This window comes from Nycticebus coucang, chromosome 5 (assembly GCF_027406575.1).
Source record: "Nycticebus coucang isolate mNycCou1 chromosome 5, mNycCou1.pri, whole genome shotgun sequence".
NCBI classification, from domain to species: domain Eukaryota; kingdom Metazoa; phylum Chordata; class Mammalia; order Primates; family Lorisidae; genus Nycticebus; species Nycticebus coucang.
The window spans coordinates 127031441-127048140 of NC_069784.1; the positions used below are offsets into that span (position 1 = coordinate 127031441).

Consider the following 16700-nt stretch of genomic DNA (forward strand, 5'->3'; position numbering starts at 1 on the left):
CTTTTTAAACAGGGGGCCAATTCACTGTCCCTCTATAGTCCGGTCCGTTGGAGGGCCGGACTATAGTTTAAAAAAAAAAACCTATGTACAAATTCCTCTGCACACTGCACATATCTTATTTTGTAGTAAAAAACAAAACGGGAACAAATACAATCACACCACCTCATGTGGCCCACAGGCCGCAGTTTGAGGACCCCTGGTATAGAGGATGAAATGCTGGACCACCTCTCTCCAGGCAGACCGAGTATCTAAGGAGAATGTACAAAAAACAAGTCCTGGGCACATATTTACGATGCGCTCTGGTAACTCATTCCGTATGCTAGAAGGAGTAACACTGGACAAAAACACCAACATCCACGATGTTTGATTGCACAAATCCTGGGCCAATTACAAAATAAAATAAACTGAAAACCTTTCCAGACATTTACTTAAAACAATGCATCACAACAGTTCATCAACTTTAGGACACAGTTCTCATTTTAACATCTCTGAAAATGGGAGGCATCTTAAAATTAATGGTGTTTTTACAGGGGGAAGTTGAGATGACTTAGTGGTGACTGCCTTAAATAAGTTATTTCCCTTATTCTTTCCTTTTCATGTATGCCCAAAAGAAAATAGAATAGACCCTATATCTAAATAAGACTAAAAAGCTATTTCATCAAGTATAAAATTTAATTCTATGATAGGAGGACTGTTATGGTTTAATTGGCAGCATCTTTTCTCTCCTGTGGCATCTTGGTGTCTCAGAGTCACTGAAATATGGTACAGGACTTTTCTGTAGGTACATTTAGCATTACAATGCATGATGTATTTTTACTGAGAATTCCCATTAACCAAATACCAGAAATTGTCTTTCTACCTCCAACCTACTGAGCTCCTTATATGGGATTAATGGAAATTAAGATTTCTTTTGCACATAAAGATTTCCTTCAGCATAGTACTAATACAGTCCAACTGCCTTTAACAAGTAAGAGTTCTAGGCCAGGTGCAGTGGCTCATGCCTATAATCCCAGCACTCTGGGAGGCCGAGGAGGGTGGACTGCCTGAGTTCAAAGGTTCCAGACCAGCCTGAGCAAGAGTAAGACCCCCATCTCTAAAAATAGCTGGATATTATAGCAGGTGCCTCTAGTCCCAGCTACTCCAGAGGCTGAGGCAAGAGAATGGCTTAAGCCTAAGAGTTTGAGGTTTCTGTGAGCTATGATGCAATGCCACTCTACCCAGGGCAAAAGTGAGACTCTTTCTCAAAACAAACAAACAAACAAACAAAAAACAACAAAAAACCCCAAGAAACAAAAACAAAAACAAGCATTCTTTCTGCTGTAGTTAATGAAATGAAAATAGCTGGAATTCCCATAAAGGGACTACAAAACTACAGAAGTATTTTCTTGCGATCGGTAAATATATGAAATATTTTGTTTATAGAGAAAATTTTTACCTTAGGGCAAAAAGTTCTCCCATTTTCTTCATGACTTCTTCATGAGATAGTTTCACTTTCTTCCCAGCCTTTAATGCCTATTTGGGAGGAGAAAAAAAAAACCCCAAATATATTTTTTTCTCTTATTAGGTCTGTAAGCCAAATTCTGAAGTGACATATCTTTGATCTTATATAAGTATCTCTTTTTTTTTTTTTTTGTAGAGACACAGTCTCACTTTATGGCCCTCGGTAGAGTGCCGTGGCATCACACAGCTCACAGCAACCTCCAACTCCTGGACTTAAGCAATTCTCTTGCTTCAGCCTCCCAAGTAGCTGGGACTACAGGTGCCCGCCACAACGCCCAGCCATTCTTTGGTTGCAGTTCAGCCGGGGCTGGGTTTGAACCCGCCACCCTTGGTATATGGAGCCGGCGCCTTACCGACTGGGCCACAGGTGCCGCCCTATAAGTATCTCTTAGAATGACTGTCTCCCAGATTAATGTCCTAACTCACCTTAAAATTTCACAATCTTATTAAGTAGAAATTTCATATTCTCTTTTCATTTCCCTATTAGCATTTCCTATGATATACATTCCTAATCTCTCGGTGGAAAAGCAGGGCCTTACATTATTCTTTAACAATAAAGACAAAGTTAATTATAGCAAAAATGATTTTTAATGTATTGTGAAATTTTAGTATAACTTCATATGTATTTTTCATGCCACTATTTTCTCATAAATTAGCAAGCACACTTTTTTAAGCAAGAAAAGTGGTTATAATTTCCTTCCTTACAAAGGAACATTTCATTTTTCCTCCTTAATTCCGTTACATTAAAAATAATACACTGGCTCGACACCTGAGGCTCAGCGGCTAAGGCGCCAGCCACATACACCTGAGCTGGTGGGTTTGAATCCAGCCTGGGCCCGCCAAACAACAATGACAGCTGCAACCAAAAAATAGCCGGGTGTTGTGGCAGGCGCCTGTAGTCCCAGCTACTTGGGAGGTGGAGGCAGGAGAATCACTTGAGCTCACGAGTTGAAGGTTGCTGTGAGCTGTGATGCCACTGCACTCTACGTAGGGTGATAGCTTGAGGCTCGGTCTCAAAAAATAAATAAATAAAAAATAAAATAAAAAATAAGGGCGGCACCTGTGGCTCAGTCGGTAAGGCGCCGGCCCCATATACCGAGGGTGGTGGGTTCAAACCCAGCCCCGGCCAAACTGCAACCAAAAAATAGCCGGGCGTTGTGGCGGGCACCTGTAGTCCCAGCTACTCGGGAGGCTGAGGCAAGAGAATCGCTTAAGCCCAGGAGTTGGAGGTTGCTGTGAGCTGTGTGATGCCATGGGACTCTACCGAGGGCCATAAAGTGAGACTCTGTCTCTACAAAAAAAAAAAAATAATAATACACTGTCATTTGTATTTACCTGGATAGATATGGAGAACATTCTACTAAGTAAGTATCTCAAGAATGGAAAAGCAAGCATTCATGTACTCAGTACTACGTTGAAACTAGTAGATTAACAACTACAGGCTGGCTTGGTGCCCGTAGCTCAGTGGTTAGGGTGTAGTCCAAATATACCGGGGCTGGCGGGTTCGAACCCGGCCCCGGACGCCAAACAACGATAACTACAACAACAACAAAAATAGCCAGGCGTTGTGGCAGGCGCCTGTAGTCCCAGCTACTTGGAAGGCTGAGGCAAGAGAATCGCCTAAGCCCAGGAGTTTGAGGTTGCTGTGAGCTGTGATGCCACAGCACGCTACCGAGGGTGACATAGTGAGACTCTGTCTCAAAAAAACCAAAAAATCCAATATGAAGTTTATTTCATTATTTTAAATGTAATTAGGCATTCTATTTGGCTTCAATTCAGTGTAGCTTTCTTCTTTTTTTTGAGACAGAGTCTCACCTGGCCACCCTCGGTATAGTGCCGTGCTGTCGTAGCTCACAGCAACCTCAAACTCCTGGGCTGAAGTGATTCTTTTCCCTCAGCCTCCCAATTAGCTGGGACTATAGGCACCTGCCACAATGCCCAGATATTTTTAGAGATGGGTTCTTGCTTTGGCTCAGGCTGGTCTCGAACCTGTGAGCTCAGGCAATCCACCGCCTCAGCCTCCCTGAGTACTAGGATACGGGTGTGAGCCAGCTCGCCCGGCCCTCAGTGTCGCTTTCTTAGTGTTTGTTGGTATTTCATTGTACTCCTACATTCAGCTGGTCTTCTGTATTCACGAGTCCACATCTGTGGGTTCAACTAAATGCAGACTAAAAGAATTGAAGGGGGAAAAAGGATGGTTGCAACTATACTGAAGTACAACTTTCCTCCTTGTCATTATTTTCTAAATGATACAGTATAACAACTATAGCATTTATATAGCATATAGGTTGTATGAGGTATTACAAGTAGTCCAGAAATGATTTAAAGTATACTTTAACACGTGTAGGTCATATGCAAATACGCTATGCCATCTTCTATCAGGGGCTCCAGCATCTGTGGATTTCAGTACCCTCTGGAGTCCTGGAGCGAATCCCCATCGATACTGAAGAATGACCGTATATTGTTATATGAGGAATTCATATTTTTCCCATATAAAAATCAATCTTTGAAAATAAGCATAAAATTGATATAATTACCTCTGGGATTGACTGAATAGATTCAACAAATTTATCCAGTGATGCTTCCCAAATAGCCAGTTTCACTAAGGGGAAAAAAATTAACTATGGAACATTTCTTTATCATTATATTCACATTTACACAAAATGCATAGCTGTAGAGTACCTTCACTACCATTTCAACAGTAGTTTAACAAGAGAAAATAAGTTTTTTTTTTTGTAGAGACAGACTCTCACTTTATTGCCCTCGGTAGAGTGCCGTGGCCTCACACAGCTCACAGCAACCTCCAACTCCTGGGCTTAGGCGATTCTCCTGCCTCAGCCTCCCGAGTAGCTGGGACTACAGGCGCCCGCCACAACGCCCGGCTATTTTTTGGTTGCAGTTTGGCCGGGGCCACCCTCGGCATATGGGGCCGGCGCCTTACTGACTGAGGCACAGGCGCCGCCCAAGAGAAAATAAGTTTTAAGAATAGTTAATAATTACCAGAGGACAGAATTAAAGTGGAAAAAGAAGAAACAACAGATCTTCAAGCCCTAGTGGCAGACCACAGACGTACTTCGTAGGATTCCTGACTTTTTAACTTTACACCTTGGAAACACAGTGTGATGTACACTTTGATACGATCAGTAGCTGTTCAGGTGAGGCAGGCGTGAGATTTTCCTGGCCTTTCCTTCTACTCTTCATGAGTATAAAGCTCAGAAATCTCCTAAGCCTCTCAAAGTGGTAGAGATAGGTTGCAGCAGCTGCAATCTAATGTAGACTGATGGTAAAAGAAATTCTTAGAGAACTTCTATAGTTTTATTTGGGGGGGCATGGATTGTCAGAAAAACCTTAGACCACTGTGACTCCATGTCCCATTCCTATGAAACACCAGTTATGTTTTTCCACATAGGAGCCTGTGTCCAAACCAGAAGGCTTGGTAGGCTTTCTCTGCCACAGGAATCACACAGAACAGGAGAGAAAACAAAGGCAACAATATAAAAAATATGTTTATTTTGGGGGTGGGACACTATTATTAGAGGGATTTTACCCAGCAATGCAAGCAGAGTAACCTGGCTCTTTGTACCATCAATGACTCCCCAACAATTAAAAAAAAAATCTTCAAAGAAGTGAAGGTTTATCAATACAATTAATAAGGAATGAGTAACTTTAGCACAACACTATCTTTTATACAACATATTATGTATTTTTTATGTTGGAGGGAAAAAAGATAAAGGAATGCTAAAGCTTTGCTGAGCATTCTAAAAACATGCCCAAATCTTTGGATGAACTGAAATGAAAACCATAGTACTTTCTCCCGTATGCCACAGTATCTTACCTGAAAGGCAGAGAGCATTGGAGAAAGCAAATTTCTCTAGAATGGCATCATCTAAATCCAATTCTGAATTTAACTGGATTTCCCCTCTGTGAAGTTTCGACTGCCCCCTGTGAAACGTAAAAATGAGAGTATCTTTAAATCCTGAAAAAGGACATTTAAGTTTTTCTTTTGAAAAGTTACCTTATAAACTTTCTAGAGGTCATTTTGACAATGTTTATCAAGAGTCTTAAAAATGTTCTCTATTCCTTTAGCCAGGTAATTCCACTTCTAGAAGTTTATCCTAAGGAGTTAATCTAAGATACAAAGAAAGATTTGTGTGCAAAAACCTTTTTATGGTCAATGTTTAATAGTAGAAAATTAGGAAAGAAATTAAATGTACAGTGAGGGATGGTTCAATAATAGCCATCCCACACTAGGTGCAGTGGCTCACACCTGTAATCCCAACACTTTGTGAGGCTGAGGCAAGAGGATCCCTTGAGGCCAAGAGTTAGAGACCAGCAACACAGAGATCCTGTCTCTACCAAAAATAGAAAACTTAGCCAGGTGTGGTGGTGCATGCCTTTAGTCCCAGATACTTAGGAGGCTGAGGCAGGAGGATCAACTGAACCCAGGAGTTTGAGATTGAAGTGAGCTATGATGATGCCACTGCACTCCTACCAGGGCAAGAGATCAAAATCTTGTCTCAAAAAAAGAAAAAGTCATTCCACATGACAGAAATTAAAAAGTATGCTTTGAAAGGATATTAATAAAAGGGAGAATGTTCACAATAAATTTCTAAGTGAAAAATTGTGAATATAAAATTACAGAGTGTACTCTAAAATCACCCTGACATGGTTGGGACAGACAGGGAGAATGAAGTTGTGAAAAATTGTGTAACTTGGAGAACATTGGAAGGGACAGAAGTGGGTCATAAGGAAGGGAATCTGAGAATATAAATGTCACACGTGAATGTAAAAAGTACAGAGGAAACCTTCAGCAAAGATATGAAACAAGAGATGGGCAAAGGCAGGTGGCCAAGGGCCCTAATGGGAGAGCTGAGAGGCAGAATCTGTTCTGACAGCCTCAGGTGGAGGAAAAAAGACAGAGATTAGAGCTTACAAGATGATGTATGGATGAAGTTGGCCATGCCACAGAACCAAGGAAGGCAGCGGAGACTGGGAAATAGTAGGCAGAACTCACTTAACAACCATGCTGGTGGCATCTAGGATGGCCTGTTTTTTTTTTTGAGACAGTCTCACTATGTTGCCCTTGGTAGAGTGCTGTGGTGTCACCGCTCACAGCAACGACAAAATCTTGGGCTTAAGCGACTCTTGCCTCAGCCTCCCCAGTAGCTGGGACTACAGGTGCCTGCCACAATGCCTGGCTATTTTTTGGTTGTAGTTGTTGTTGTTTGGCAGGCCTGAGCTGGATTTGAACCTGCCAGCTCCAGGTTCGAATGTGGCTGGCGTCCTAGCTGCTGAGCTACAGGTGCCGAGCCAGCTTGGATGGTCTTTTGGATAAAACAAAATAGCTAACTCTGGGACCCAAGAGGTGAGGGTGGTAAGGATTTTATCCACAGACTATAAGGCTGTGTGTACGCATGTACGGGGAAGAAGTTTCCATCTTCACAATAATGCTCTCTTCTACTGCCTCACCTAGTTTATTGCAAGTGTCCTTCCTACATAAGATACAAAGCTGCTTACTCTGTTTTTATGTAGTTGAGCTCCTCATTTTCCCAGTGTACCAATGCAATTTCATAGGGCTGAATTTCATGTTTTTCGAGAACTTGCATCACATGCTTCACCTAGGAAAAGGGGAAGGTTAACTTGAAATTATGACTGACCCCCTCAGGACAAACACGTTATGGTGCAAAGGCATATATTCTGTTGCATATTTTTAAGGAAGAGGGAAATTCATAGTGCTATTAAACTCATCGGGATGGCATGTTCATTCATTTCTACATTTGGAAAACACAGATGAGCATAAAGAAGAAAATCAAGACTATCCCAAAGAAAGTCACTAGTAACATTATGGTTTGTATTCTTTAAATCTTTTTTTAAAAAGGCAAAACCCAACATATTTGTAGCTTTTTTTTTTTTTTGTAGAGACAGAGTCTCACTTTATGGCCCTCGGTAGAGTGCCGTGGCCTCACACAGCTCACAGCAACCTCCAACTCCTGGGCTTAAGCGATTCTCTTGCCTCAGCCTCCCAAGTAGCTGGGACTACAGGCGCCCGCCACAACGCCCGGCTATTTTTTGGTTGCAGTTCGGCCGGGGCCGGGTTTGAACCCGCCACCCTCGGTATATGGGGCCGGCGCCTTACCGACTGAGCCACAGGCGCCGCCCCCAACATATTTGTAAAAATTTAAGCACCACAGTGTAGGAAGTGACGCCTTCTCTCCTGAAATCTAAATTCCCAGAGGTGACCATGATTAGATAAATCTGGTGCACAGCTTTCCCGACTTGCTCTGTGTAAGTGTACACATTTTGCTTTTCATGAGAAAGGGGATCATATTATGCATATGAACATTTTCTTCATTTTTATTTCTTTAATTGTTTTTTATTAAATCATAACTTTGTACATTGATGCATTTATGGAGTTCAGGGTACTGCTTCGATATACAATGTGAAATGCTTACATTGAACTAAGTAACACATCCATCACAATTATACTCATTTATTTATTTTTTATCTTTTGCAGGGGTCAGCACAACTGGAAAGCAATGGATGAGCCTCACCCTGGGAAAACCACCTTCATGATCACAGTATCTCCTCTGCCAGGTAAGTATTATACTCATTTCTTTTCTTTTTTTGAGACAGAGCCTCAAACTGTTACCCTGGGTAGGGTGCCATGACATCACAGCTCATAGCAACCTCCAACTCCTCGGCTCAAGCGATTCTCCTGCCTCAGCTTCCCAGGCAGCTGGGACTACAGGCACCCGCCACCAATGCCTGGCTATTTTTTTGGTTGCAGCCAGCATTGTTGTTTGGCAGGCCTGGGCTGGATCCGAACCTGCCAGCTTAGGTGTATGTGCCTGGCGCCTTAGCCGCTTGAGCCACAGGCGCAGAGCCTATACTCATTTCTTAATAGTTTTGAAATGTACCATTGCATCATGCACATTAGGTGAGGTCCCCCTGAATACCCTCCCTCCTCCCACATTCCTGCTCCCCTCCCCTCTCTCTCCTCTTCTCTTCTACTTTCTACAGTTATGTTTTGCCATTCGTGTGAGTGTGGAGGTGGTTATATGTTGATTTCATAGTAGTATTCAGTACATTGGATACTTTTTTTTTTTTTTTTTTGCAGTTTTTGGCCAGGGCTGGGTTTGAACCCACCACCTCCAGCATATGAGCCACAGGCACTGCCCTTTCCCCCCCATTCTTGAGATACTTTACTAAGCATATGAACATTTTCAATGCTATTCTCTTTAATGGAGAAGCTGCAATTTATTTACCTATTCTAATTGCACATGTGTGGGGGGTTATTTCTACTCTCCATTATAATAGTGTTGCCGTGTGCCATATTATGAATGTATCTTCACAGCCTTGTGGAAATACTCCTTTAGAAACTGCTAGATCAGTGGTTCTCAACCTTCTAATGCCACAGCCCTTTAATACAGTTCCTGTGGGTTGGGACCCACAGGTTGAGTACTGTTGTGCTACATCAAAAGACGTGCATGCTTTTCATTTTGATAATACTGCTGGCCTGCTTGCCAAAATAGTTTTTCCAACTGTAGAACCTAGACATTTCTGAGAGCACTCTCATAAAGAGCGCAGAGTATTATCAGCTGTTTACATCTTTATAATGTCAAATAGACAATTTGTATTTTCTCGTATGAATTGGTCATTTATATTTCCTTTTTTCCAGAATCCTTCCTCCCACCTGTGTGCACATTATCTGTTTGCATGTCTGTACAAGTCTCCTCTTAGTAAAACTAGGATTGTATGAAGCTCTGACACGCCTTTGGTTGTATTTTTATAGCCCCTATTAATTTAACTCTATCTTATACATAGGCAATTTCCCAAGAATAGATATTTTTCCGCATGATTTTTAAGAGGTTTAGTGTATTTTATCCTATGAATATGTTTAGCAAATGTTCTATTATTGTGTGTTTTGGTTATTTCTAATTTTTGTTATTATAAATAATGCTTTGATGAACATTGCTGTACATAATTCATCATGTATAATTGGGATTAGACCTTCTGGATAAACTTCTAGGTATAAAATTGCTGGGTTAAATGTAAAACTTTGATGTGGATTACCAGATCACCTCTAGCACAGTTGTATTAAAGAAATGTTTATATGGATATTGAACAATTTATTTCCCATGAGTGATAAGTATTAGAAAACTTGATCTGAAATAAGACTCAGCTTCCAACTAACTGCACATACATTACTCATTTTGTATAAAGCCACACGCAAAGTACACTGTGCGTCTGTCTGTGGTAGAGCTGGGATGGTTCTGATTCTCCACGAACTAGTGTGTGTCCAAAGAAAGGAAAATGCCAGAAACTTTAAAATAAGTGAAAATACATTTTGGAAGATGAGACTAATAAGATAAATATCACATAATGCAGAGCAAATAAGTTGTGTATTACTTGTTAATTTTTCTCCTAATAGCTCAGAATATTGCGTGACAATTAACAATTCAGTCTCATAAACCTACACTTTTACATTTTATTTATACTCACAGTTTTGTCTTTCACATTCCAAAACACAGCAGCTCCTTCCCTGATTTAAAGACAGAATCAATATGAAAGTAAGAAAAGATGGTAAGGATTCTTAAACGACAAGATGTGATGAGCTTCTGGGTTGCTGAGCATGTCAAGTGCTGGGAGAATGGCTCACCCACATAAGGTGTGGCAGCTGTGTGCAGCTCACTGCCCCACATCTGTCCCACATGTCTCTTCTATATGGCTGTTTCTGAGTTGTTTCTTGTAAATAAGCTGTAACTTCTGACTGATGGCCAGGGCTGCTGCTGCTTGTTTTCCATTTAATGCTAAAGATGAGGAGTCAAGTGACATTCCTTGCAAAGCCCTTTGGATCGGTGGCTGTGCCAAAGCCAGAATACCTGGTCCATCCTTCTACTCAGCCACCTGTCTTCAAAGAGAGAACATGAAGAGTGTTCTCATGCACCACATGGAGAACTGTTTCTACTATGGACTGTGGTTGTGTGTATAGTAAGAGTTCTCCTCCGCTAGTTATTACAGAAATGTAAATAAAAACCACCCTGAGATACCATCTAACCCCAGTGAGAATGGCCCACATCACAAAATCTCAAAACTGCAGATGCTGGCGAGGATGTGGAGAGAAGGGAACACTTTTACACTGCTGGTGGGACTGCAAACTAGTACAACCTTTCTGGAAGGAAGTATGGAGAAACCTCAAAGCACTCAAGCTAGACCTCCCATTGGATCCTGCAATCCCATTACTGGGCATCTACCCAGAAGGAAAAAAAATCCTTTTATCATAAGGACACTTGTACTAGACTGTTTATTGCAGCTCAATTTACAATCGCCAAAATGTGGAAACAGCCTAAATGCCCACCAACCCAGGAATGGATTAACAAGCTGCGGTATATGTGTACCATGGAATACTATTCAGCTATTAAAAAAAATGGAGACTTTACATCCTTCGTATTAACCTGGATGGAAGGGAAGACATTATTCTTAGTAAAGCATCGCAAGAATGGAGAAGCATGAATCCTATGTACTCAATTTTGATATGAGGACAATTAATGACAATTAATGACATGGTGGGGGTGGGGGAAGGGGAGAGCAGAGAGAGAAAGAAGGAAGGAGGAGTGGGGAAAGGAAGAGCAGAGAGAGGGAAGGAGGGAGGGAGGTGGGGCCTTGGTGTGTGCCATACCTTTTGGGGGCAAGACACAATTGTAAGAGGGACTTTAGCTAACAAATGCAATCAGTGTAACATGGTTTATTGTACCCTCAATGAATCCCCAACAATAAAAAAAAAATAAGAAAAGGTAAATGTACAATACATTCTTTAGGGCCATATATAAAGCTATGCTTAGGTAACTTTTAGAATGTGTCCAGGATGCAATTTTTTTTTATTTTTATTTTGGAGACAAGAGTCTCAAGCTGTCGTCCTGGGTACAGTGCTGTGGCATCACAGCTCACAGCAACCTCAGACTCTTGGGCTTAAACGATTCTCTTGCCTTAGCCTCCCAAGTAGCTGGGACTACAGGCTCCTGCCTCAATGCCTGGCTACAGGATACAATGTTTTAAAACATGATTTATTTACTAATTTGACATTATGGTGCCTAGATGAACTTGCCAAAGTAACAGTTACTTTTAAAATTGTTGATAAAACCTGACCTCTCCAAAATCCATGGATTGCAACTTGGCTTGCAGAATTGACAGCTATTACTGTAGTACTACGTAACTTCACGTATCTACACTCATACTCGGTTCATTTCTGATCCACGTAAGTCAGAATATTTTTTGAGACCCTGTCTAAGTTCTCTGCCATGGGCAAAGAATAACTAATCATGCTTTTAATAGTCGTGTAATAAAGTGACTGAGATCAGTTACAGCCTCAGCTGGCTAAAAGCCTCTATGGAAAAATGCCACCCATCCTTCCAGTGCTTAGCACAGAACTACAGTGAAGCCATGGGAGGCTTTGTGAATCTGATTTTGGCTTTGACAGAATTTAAAGCTTAAAACTATAAACGCACTTGTTCATTTTCTGAAGTTTGATGTATTCAGTTGTTTTAGGTGGTAAGTGAGTTATGGCTCTGAATTACTGTACTGAGGGAAGGAAACATGGAAATGGAAGACGGGTAAAAATATGAGGGCCCCATATCACCCTTTAAACACTTGTTTAGTACTTAATACATAAGTGAGCCTGTGCTTTGCAATGGTAAGTATGATCTATTTCCTATCCTCGATCTAGAAAAGACTGACACTTGGACCCCCAGTTACAATAGTGTGTGATGAGTGCGTAAGAGAGCTCTGTGGGGTAACAGTGTACACGGTTGTGCAGGGCTGTGCATCAGAGGGACACCTCTCCTAAGAACCAGCAGAGCTGTCAAATGAGAAAATGAGAGGAGCCTACAGAGCAGAGGGACGCACAGGTTCAGGGAGCACAGGGGAGGGAGTGTCAGAATAAACAGCTGGTGGCTGCTGGGCTGTGGCCACACAACAGACTGGGGGTGGGTGAGCAGGCAGGCAGGGAGACCAGTCAGCAACCTGCCACAAGAACCCAGGACAGGGTCTCAGGATATGGACTCACGAGAGGGCGTTTCAAACCACAGCCACAGTATCAGTTCAGAGAATCACTTTTAGGCATAAGAGAGGACTGGTGCATTACACTCTCCTTTATCTAGAGCCACGTGTGCAATGTGGGGCTCAGAGCCTGCATGTGGCCGCTGAGCACTTAAAAGATGCCCGGTGTGAACTGGGACGGGCTGAGGGCTGAGTGTGACATACACAGCAGACTTCAAAGGTTTAGTACAAAGGGAGGAGTGGAAAAATCTCATTAATTAATTACACGTTGAAATGACAGTATTTTAGATATGTTGGATTAAATAAAATATATTAAAATTTCAAGATGCATAAGATACTTGTGTCATTCAAAGTTAATTTCATCTTTCAAAAAAATTTTTTTAATGTGGCCACTAGAAAATGTATTTGCAAATACATACAAATACATATGTATTTCTACTGGATTTCTAGAGGTCCTCAGAAATCTAAACTCCTCCCTTAAGGGAGGGATGCTATTATTCTACTTAGACTAAATTTGAAATTTTGAATATCTCTAAGACAGGGTCAAAGGCAGGCAGGCATTGAAAGGAATACAGATAGGGCCTCTGGTTATTATCAACTGTAAGGACCACGACCACAAAAGTGTGACTCAGGTTCGGATTCTTATGGGCGTCCCATGGGCTTTTGTTTTGCTGCTTACTAGTCTCAAGATTATGGATAATTCACTTCATCCTTCTGACCTTCATTTTCTCAGCTGCAAAATGAGAATAACAGACCTTCCCCAAGCATGGTGAGGATAATATGACATTACTTTGCATGGTTTCTACATGTGTTACCGTTTTTACTCCCAGTCAGCTACTCTAGAGGATTTGGTATCAAGACAAACTTTAAATAAAAGAAGTAAGTGTATCTGAGTCACGGTCTCAATCTAATACCTCTGAAGAAGAAAGGGGGGCTAAAACCTTAGCTGAAGAGCTGCAAAAAGAAAGAAAGAAAGAAAAAAGGACGAAATTGGCAAAGGAAAAGACAGCTGGGCAGGTAGCCTGAGTTTGAAAAGGGTCAAAGATGAAGGAAGAGGATGCTTTACATGAACTTAGCCCATGAAAATCTACATTTACAAGAAAGCCAAACCAGGGGAAGATTATTTGTTTTAAAAATTCTTTATTTCACAGCTAGGCGTTATGGCAGTAACGCCTGTAGTCCCACCTACTTGGGAGTCTGAGGCAAGAGAATTGCTTAAGCCTGAGAGTTTGAAGTTGCTGTATTTAACATAGTGAGACTCTGTCTTTAAAAAAAAAAAAAAAAAATTATTTCATAAGAGGATTTACCAGAAAATTCCTACAAGTAACAGCTCTCCTAGATCAAATAAAACTTATGTGATAAATTCAAATCATAAATACATTTTGAATACATTCACAATTGAGGTACACCTGCACTTTTAAAGAACGAAATTAGTTGCCACAGACCTATCTCCCAGTAAGACTTCTTTCCTGTCTTACCTGAAGAAGAATACTGTTCCAGGATCACCTTCTTTTGCAGAATTTCCCACACCGATCACCAAAATATTTGCTGCATCTGTGATTTTGAAGAAATGAACAAAAAACTATGTTACAAGGTACCATGAAGTGTAAGAGTCACCTATAAATATTTTAATAAAGTACTATTTTATATATCAAGAAGTATGCTGTAACACAATCTGCATCTTTCCACTAAGCTTTCTGAAAGGAGTTAATACATAAAAATGAAAATATGACCATGAGGAAAAATGACCATAGTCATTACTTTCTTATAACATTCAACAACCTGTGATATTATTAGTGCTATTTAAAACTGCTCTCTCACACCCATTTTGATTCAATAATCATCAGTCCAATTACTTTTTTTTTTAAGACAGGGTCTCACTCTATTGCCCAGGCTGGAGTGCAATGGTGCATCATGTCTTGCAGCAACCTCAAATTCCTGGCTCGGGTGATCCTCCTGCCTCAGCCTCCCAAGTAGCTACACTACCATGCCTCGCTAATTTTTTCTTTTTTCATGAGACAGAGTCTCACTCTGTTGCCCCCAGCTAGTGCCAGTGTCATAGCTCACAACAACCTCGAACTCCAGGGTTCAGGCAATGATCCTTCCTCAGTCTCCCGAGTAAGCTGGGCCTATATGTGCCTGCCACAATGCCCAGCTTCTTTTTCTTTTTTTTTTTTTTTTTGTAGAGACAGAGTTTCACTTTATTGCCCTGGGTAGAGTGCCGTGGCCTCACACAGCTCACAGCAACCTCCAACTCCTGGGTTTAAGTGATTCTCTTGCCTCAGCCTCCAGAGTAGCTGGGACTACAGGCGCCTACCACAACGCCCGGCTATTTTTTGGTTGCAGTTTGGCCGGGGCCGGGTTTGAACCCGCCACCCTCGGTATATGGGGCCGGCGCCTTACCGACTGAGCCACAGGCGCCGCCCTCTTTTTCTTTTTTTTTCAGTAGAGACAGGAATCTCACTCTTGCTCTGGCTGGTCGTGAACTCCTGGGCTCAAGTAATCCACTAGCCTTGGCCTTCCACAGTGCTAGGATTACAGGCATGAGCCACTGCATCTAGCCCAGGCCTGGCTAATCTTTAAAAATGTGTTTGTAGGGCGGCGCCTGTAGCTCAGTCGGTAAGGCACCGGCCCCATATACCGAGGGTGGCGGGTTCAAACCCGGCCCCGGCCAAACTGCAACCAAAAAAATAGCCGGGCATTGTGGCGGGTGCCTGTAGTCCCAGCTACTCGGGAGGCTGAGGCAAGAGAATCGCTTAAGCCCAGGAGTTGGAGGTTGCTGTGAGCTGTGTGAGGCCATGGCCCTCTACCAAGGGCCATAAAGTGAGACTCTGTCTTTACAAAAAAAAAAAAAATGTGTTTGTAGAGACAGGGTCTCGCATTGCCCATGTTGGTCTTCAACTCCTGGCCTCAAGTGACCCGCCTGCTTTGGCCACTATATCCAGCCCCGGTTCACAATTATTAAAGTCTTAGGGTCAGTACAACTAAGCTTCAAGAATTAAACTTTTTTCTACAAAATTAATTTAAAATATGAAGTATTAATATAGTCTCTTCCTTTAAATACCATTTTATTAGTAACATAATTTCAATATTACCAAATTACTCATTCTGCTTAATTTTAAATTATATGAAGTATGCAGAACAGAAAATATAAAAAAATAAAGATACTACCCATTTCAGAACATATCTGATTTCAAGTCTAATCATGAGAACTGCCACTGTAGCCACCTGTAACTATTTAAAAATTTTAATCTTTTCAGTTTGGCACTCGTAGCTCAGCGGTTGGGGCACCGGCCACATACACAGGGGCTGGCAGGTTTGAACCTGGCCCAGGCCTACTAAACAATGACAACTGCAACAAAAAAATAGCCGGGTATTGTGGCAGGTGCCTGCAGTCCCAGCCACTTGGGAGGTTGAGGCAAGAGAATTGCTTAAGCCCAAGAGTTTGTGAACTGTGAACAAACATCACTGTGAACTGTGATGCCATGGCACTCTATCAAGGGCGACATAGTGAGACTCTGTCTCAAAAAAAAAAACACAACAAAAAGCCAATTTTTTTTAATCTTTTCAATATTGAATATTATTAAACATATACTAATATATCCATGCTTATTAACAAGTAGTTACTTTACATAGTAATATTTATCATAAGCCATTAGTATATATCCTATAATGTAAATTATGGATGACACATGCTAATAGAGCAATTAACAAATATACTATTATTCATTTGTAAAAACTATAGATAGCATAACTTCTTGACACAAAACCAAGATCCTCTAAGCTTCAGAATTCCCGGTAGAGGTGGGGGATTTAGACAGTGACCAAATCCTAAACTACCTTTGTACTGTGAACTCTCACTTCCCTATCTACTACACCCCGCATAGGCCAAAATTTGCTCACATAGCCAAAAGCAACATAAATTAGATGGAAAAGACCCAGGGCAAAGAAGCCCTCCTCTCCGCACTGCACAAGGCCATACTTCTGGCTGCCTTCCATGTCACCCAACAATACCCCTGAGCAATTTTTCATTTTAGGGGCTCTGGACGGAGCTGTTTTTCTTAGTCAACTATGCTTGTTTCTGTCATCAAACAGCACAATCTGTTCAGATCATCAGGGCTGAAAAAGCACAATGACATTTCAAC

The 16700-nt window shown here is 41.5% G+C and overlaps 1 protein-coding gene across 2 annotated transcripts in view; it reads right to left on the reverse strand.

Moving 5' to 3' along the window:
- Nucleotides 1–16700, reverse strand: part of RMND1 (required for meiotic nuclear division 1 homolog) — a 38972-nt gene that overhangs the window by 8952 nt on the left and 13320 nt on the right. For both annotated transcript variants that reach the window (XM_053592439.1, XM_053592438.1), the window contains exons 5-10: nucleotides 14034–14109; nucleotides 10003–10042; nucleotides 7018–7118; nucleotides 5336–5442; nucleotides 4038–4102; nucleotides 1436–1512 (exon numbers count right to left, since the gene is read on the reverse strand). In XM_053592439.1, coding sequence (XP_053448414.1) covers nucleotides 1436–1512; nucleotides 4038–4102; nucleotides 5336–5442; nucleotides 7018–7118; nucleotides 10003–10042; nucleotides 14034–14109 — 466 coding nt within the window. The remainder of the gene's footprint in view (nucleotides 1–1435; nucleotides 1513–4037; nucleotides 4103–5335; nucleotides 5443–7017; nucleotides 7119–10002; nucleotides 10043–14033; nucleotides 14110–16700) is intronic.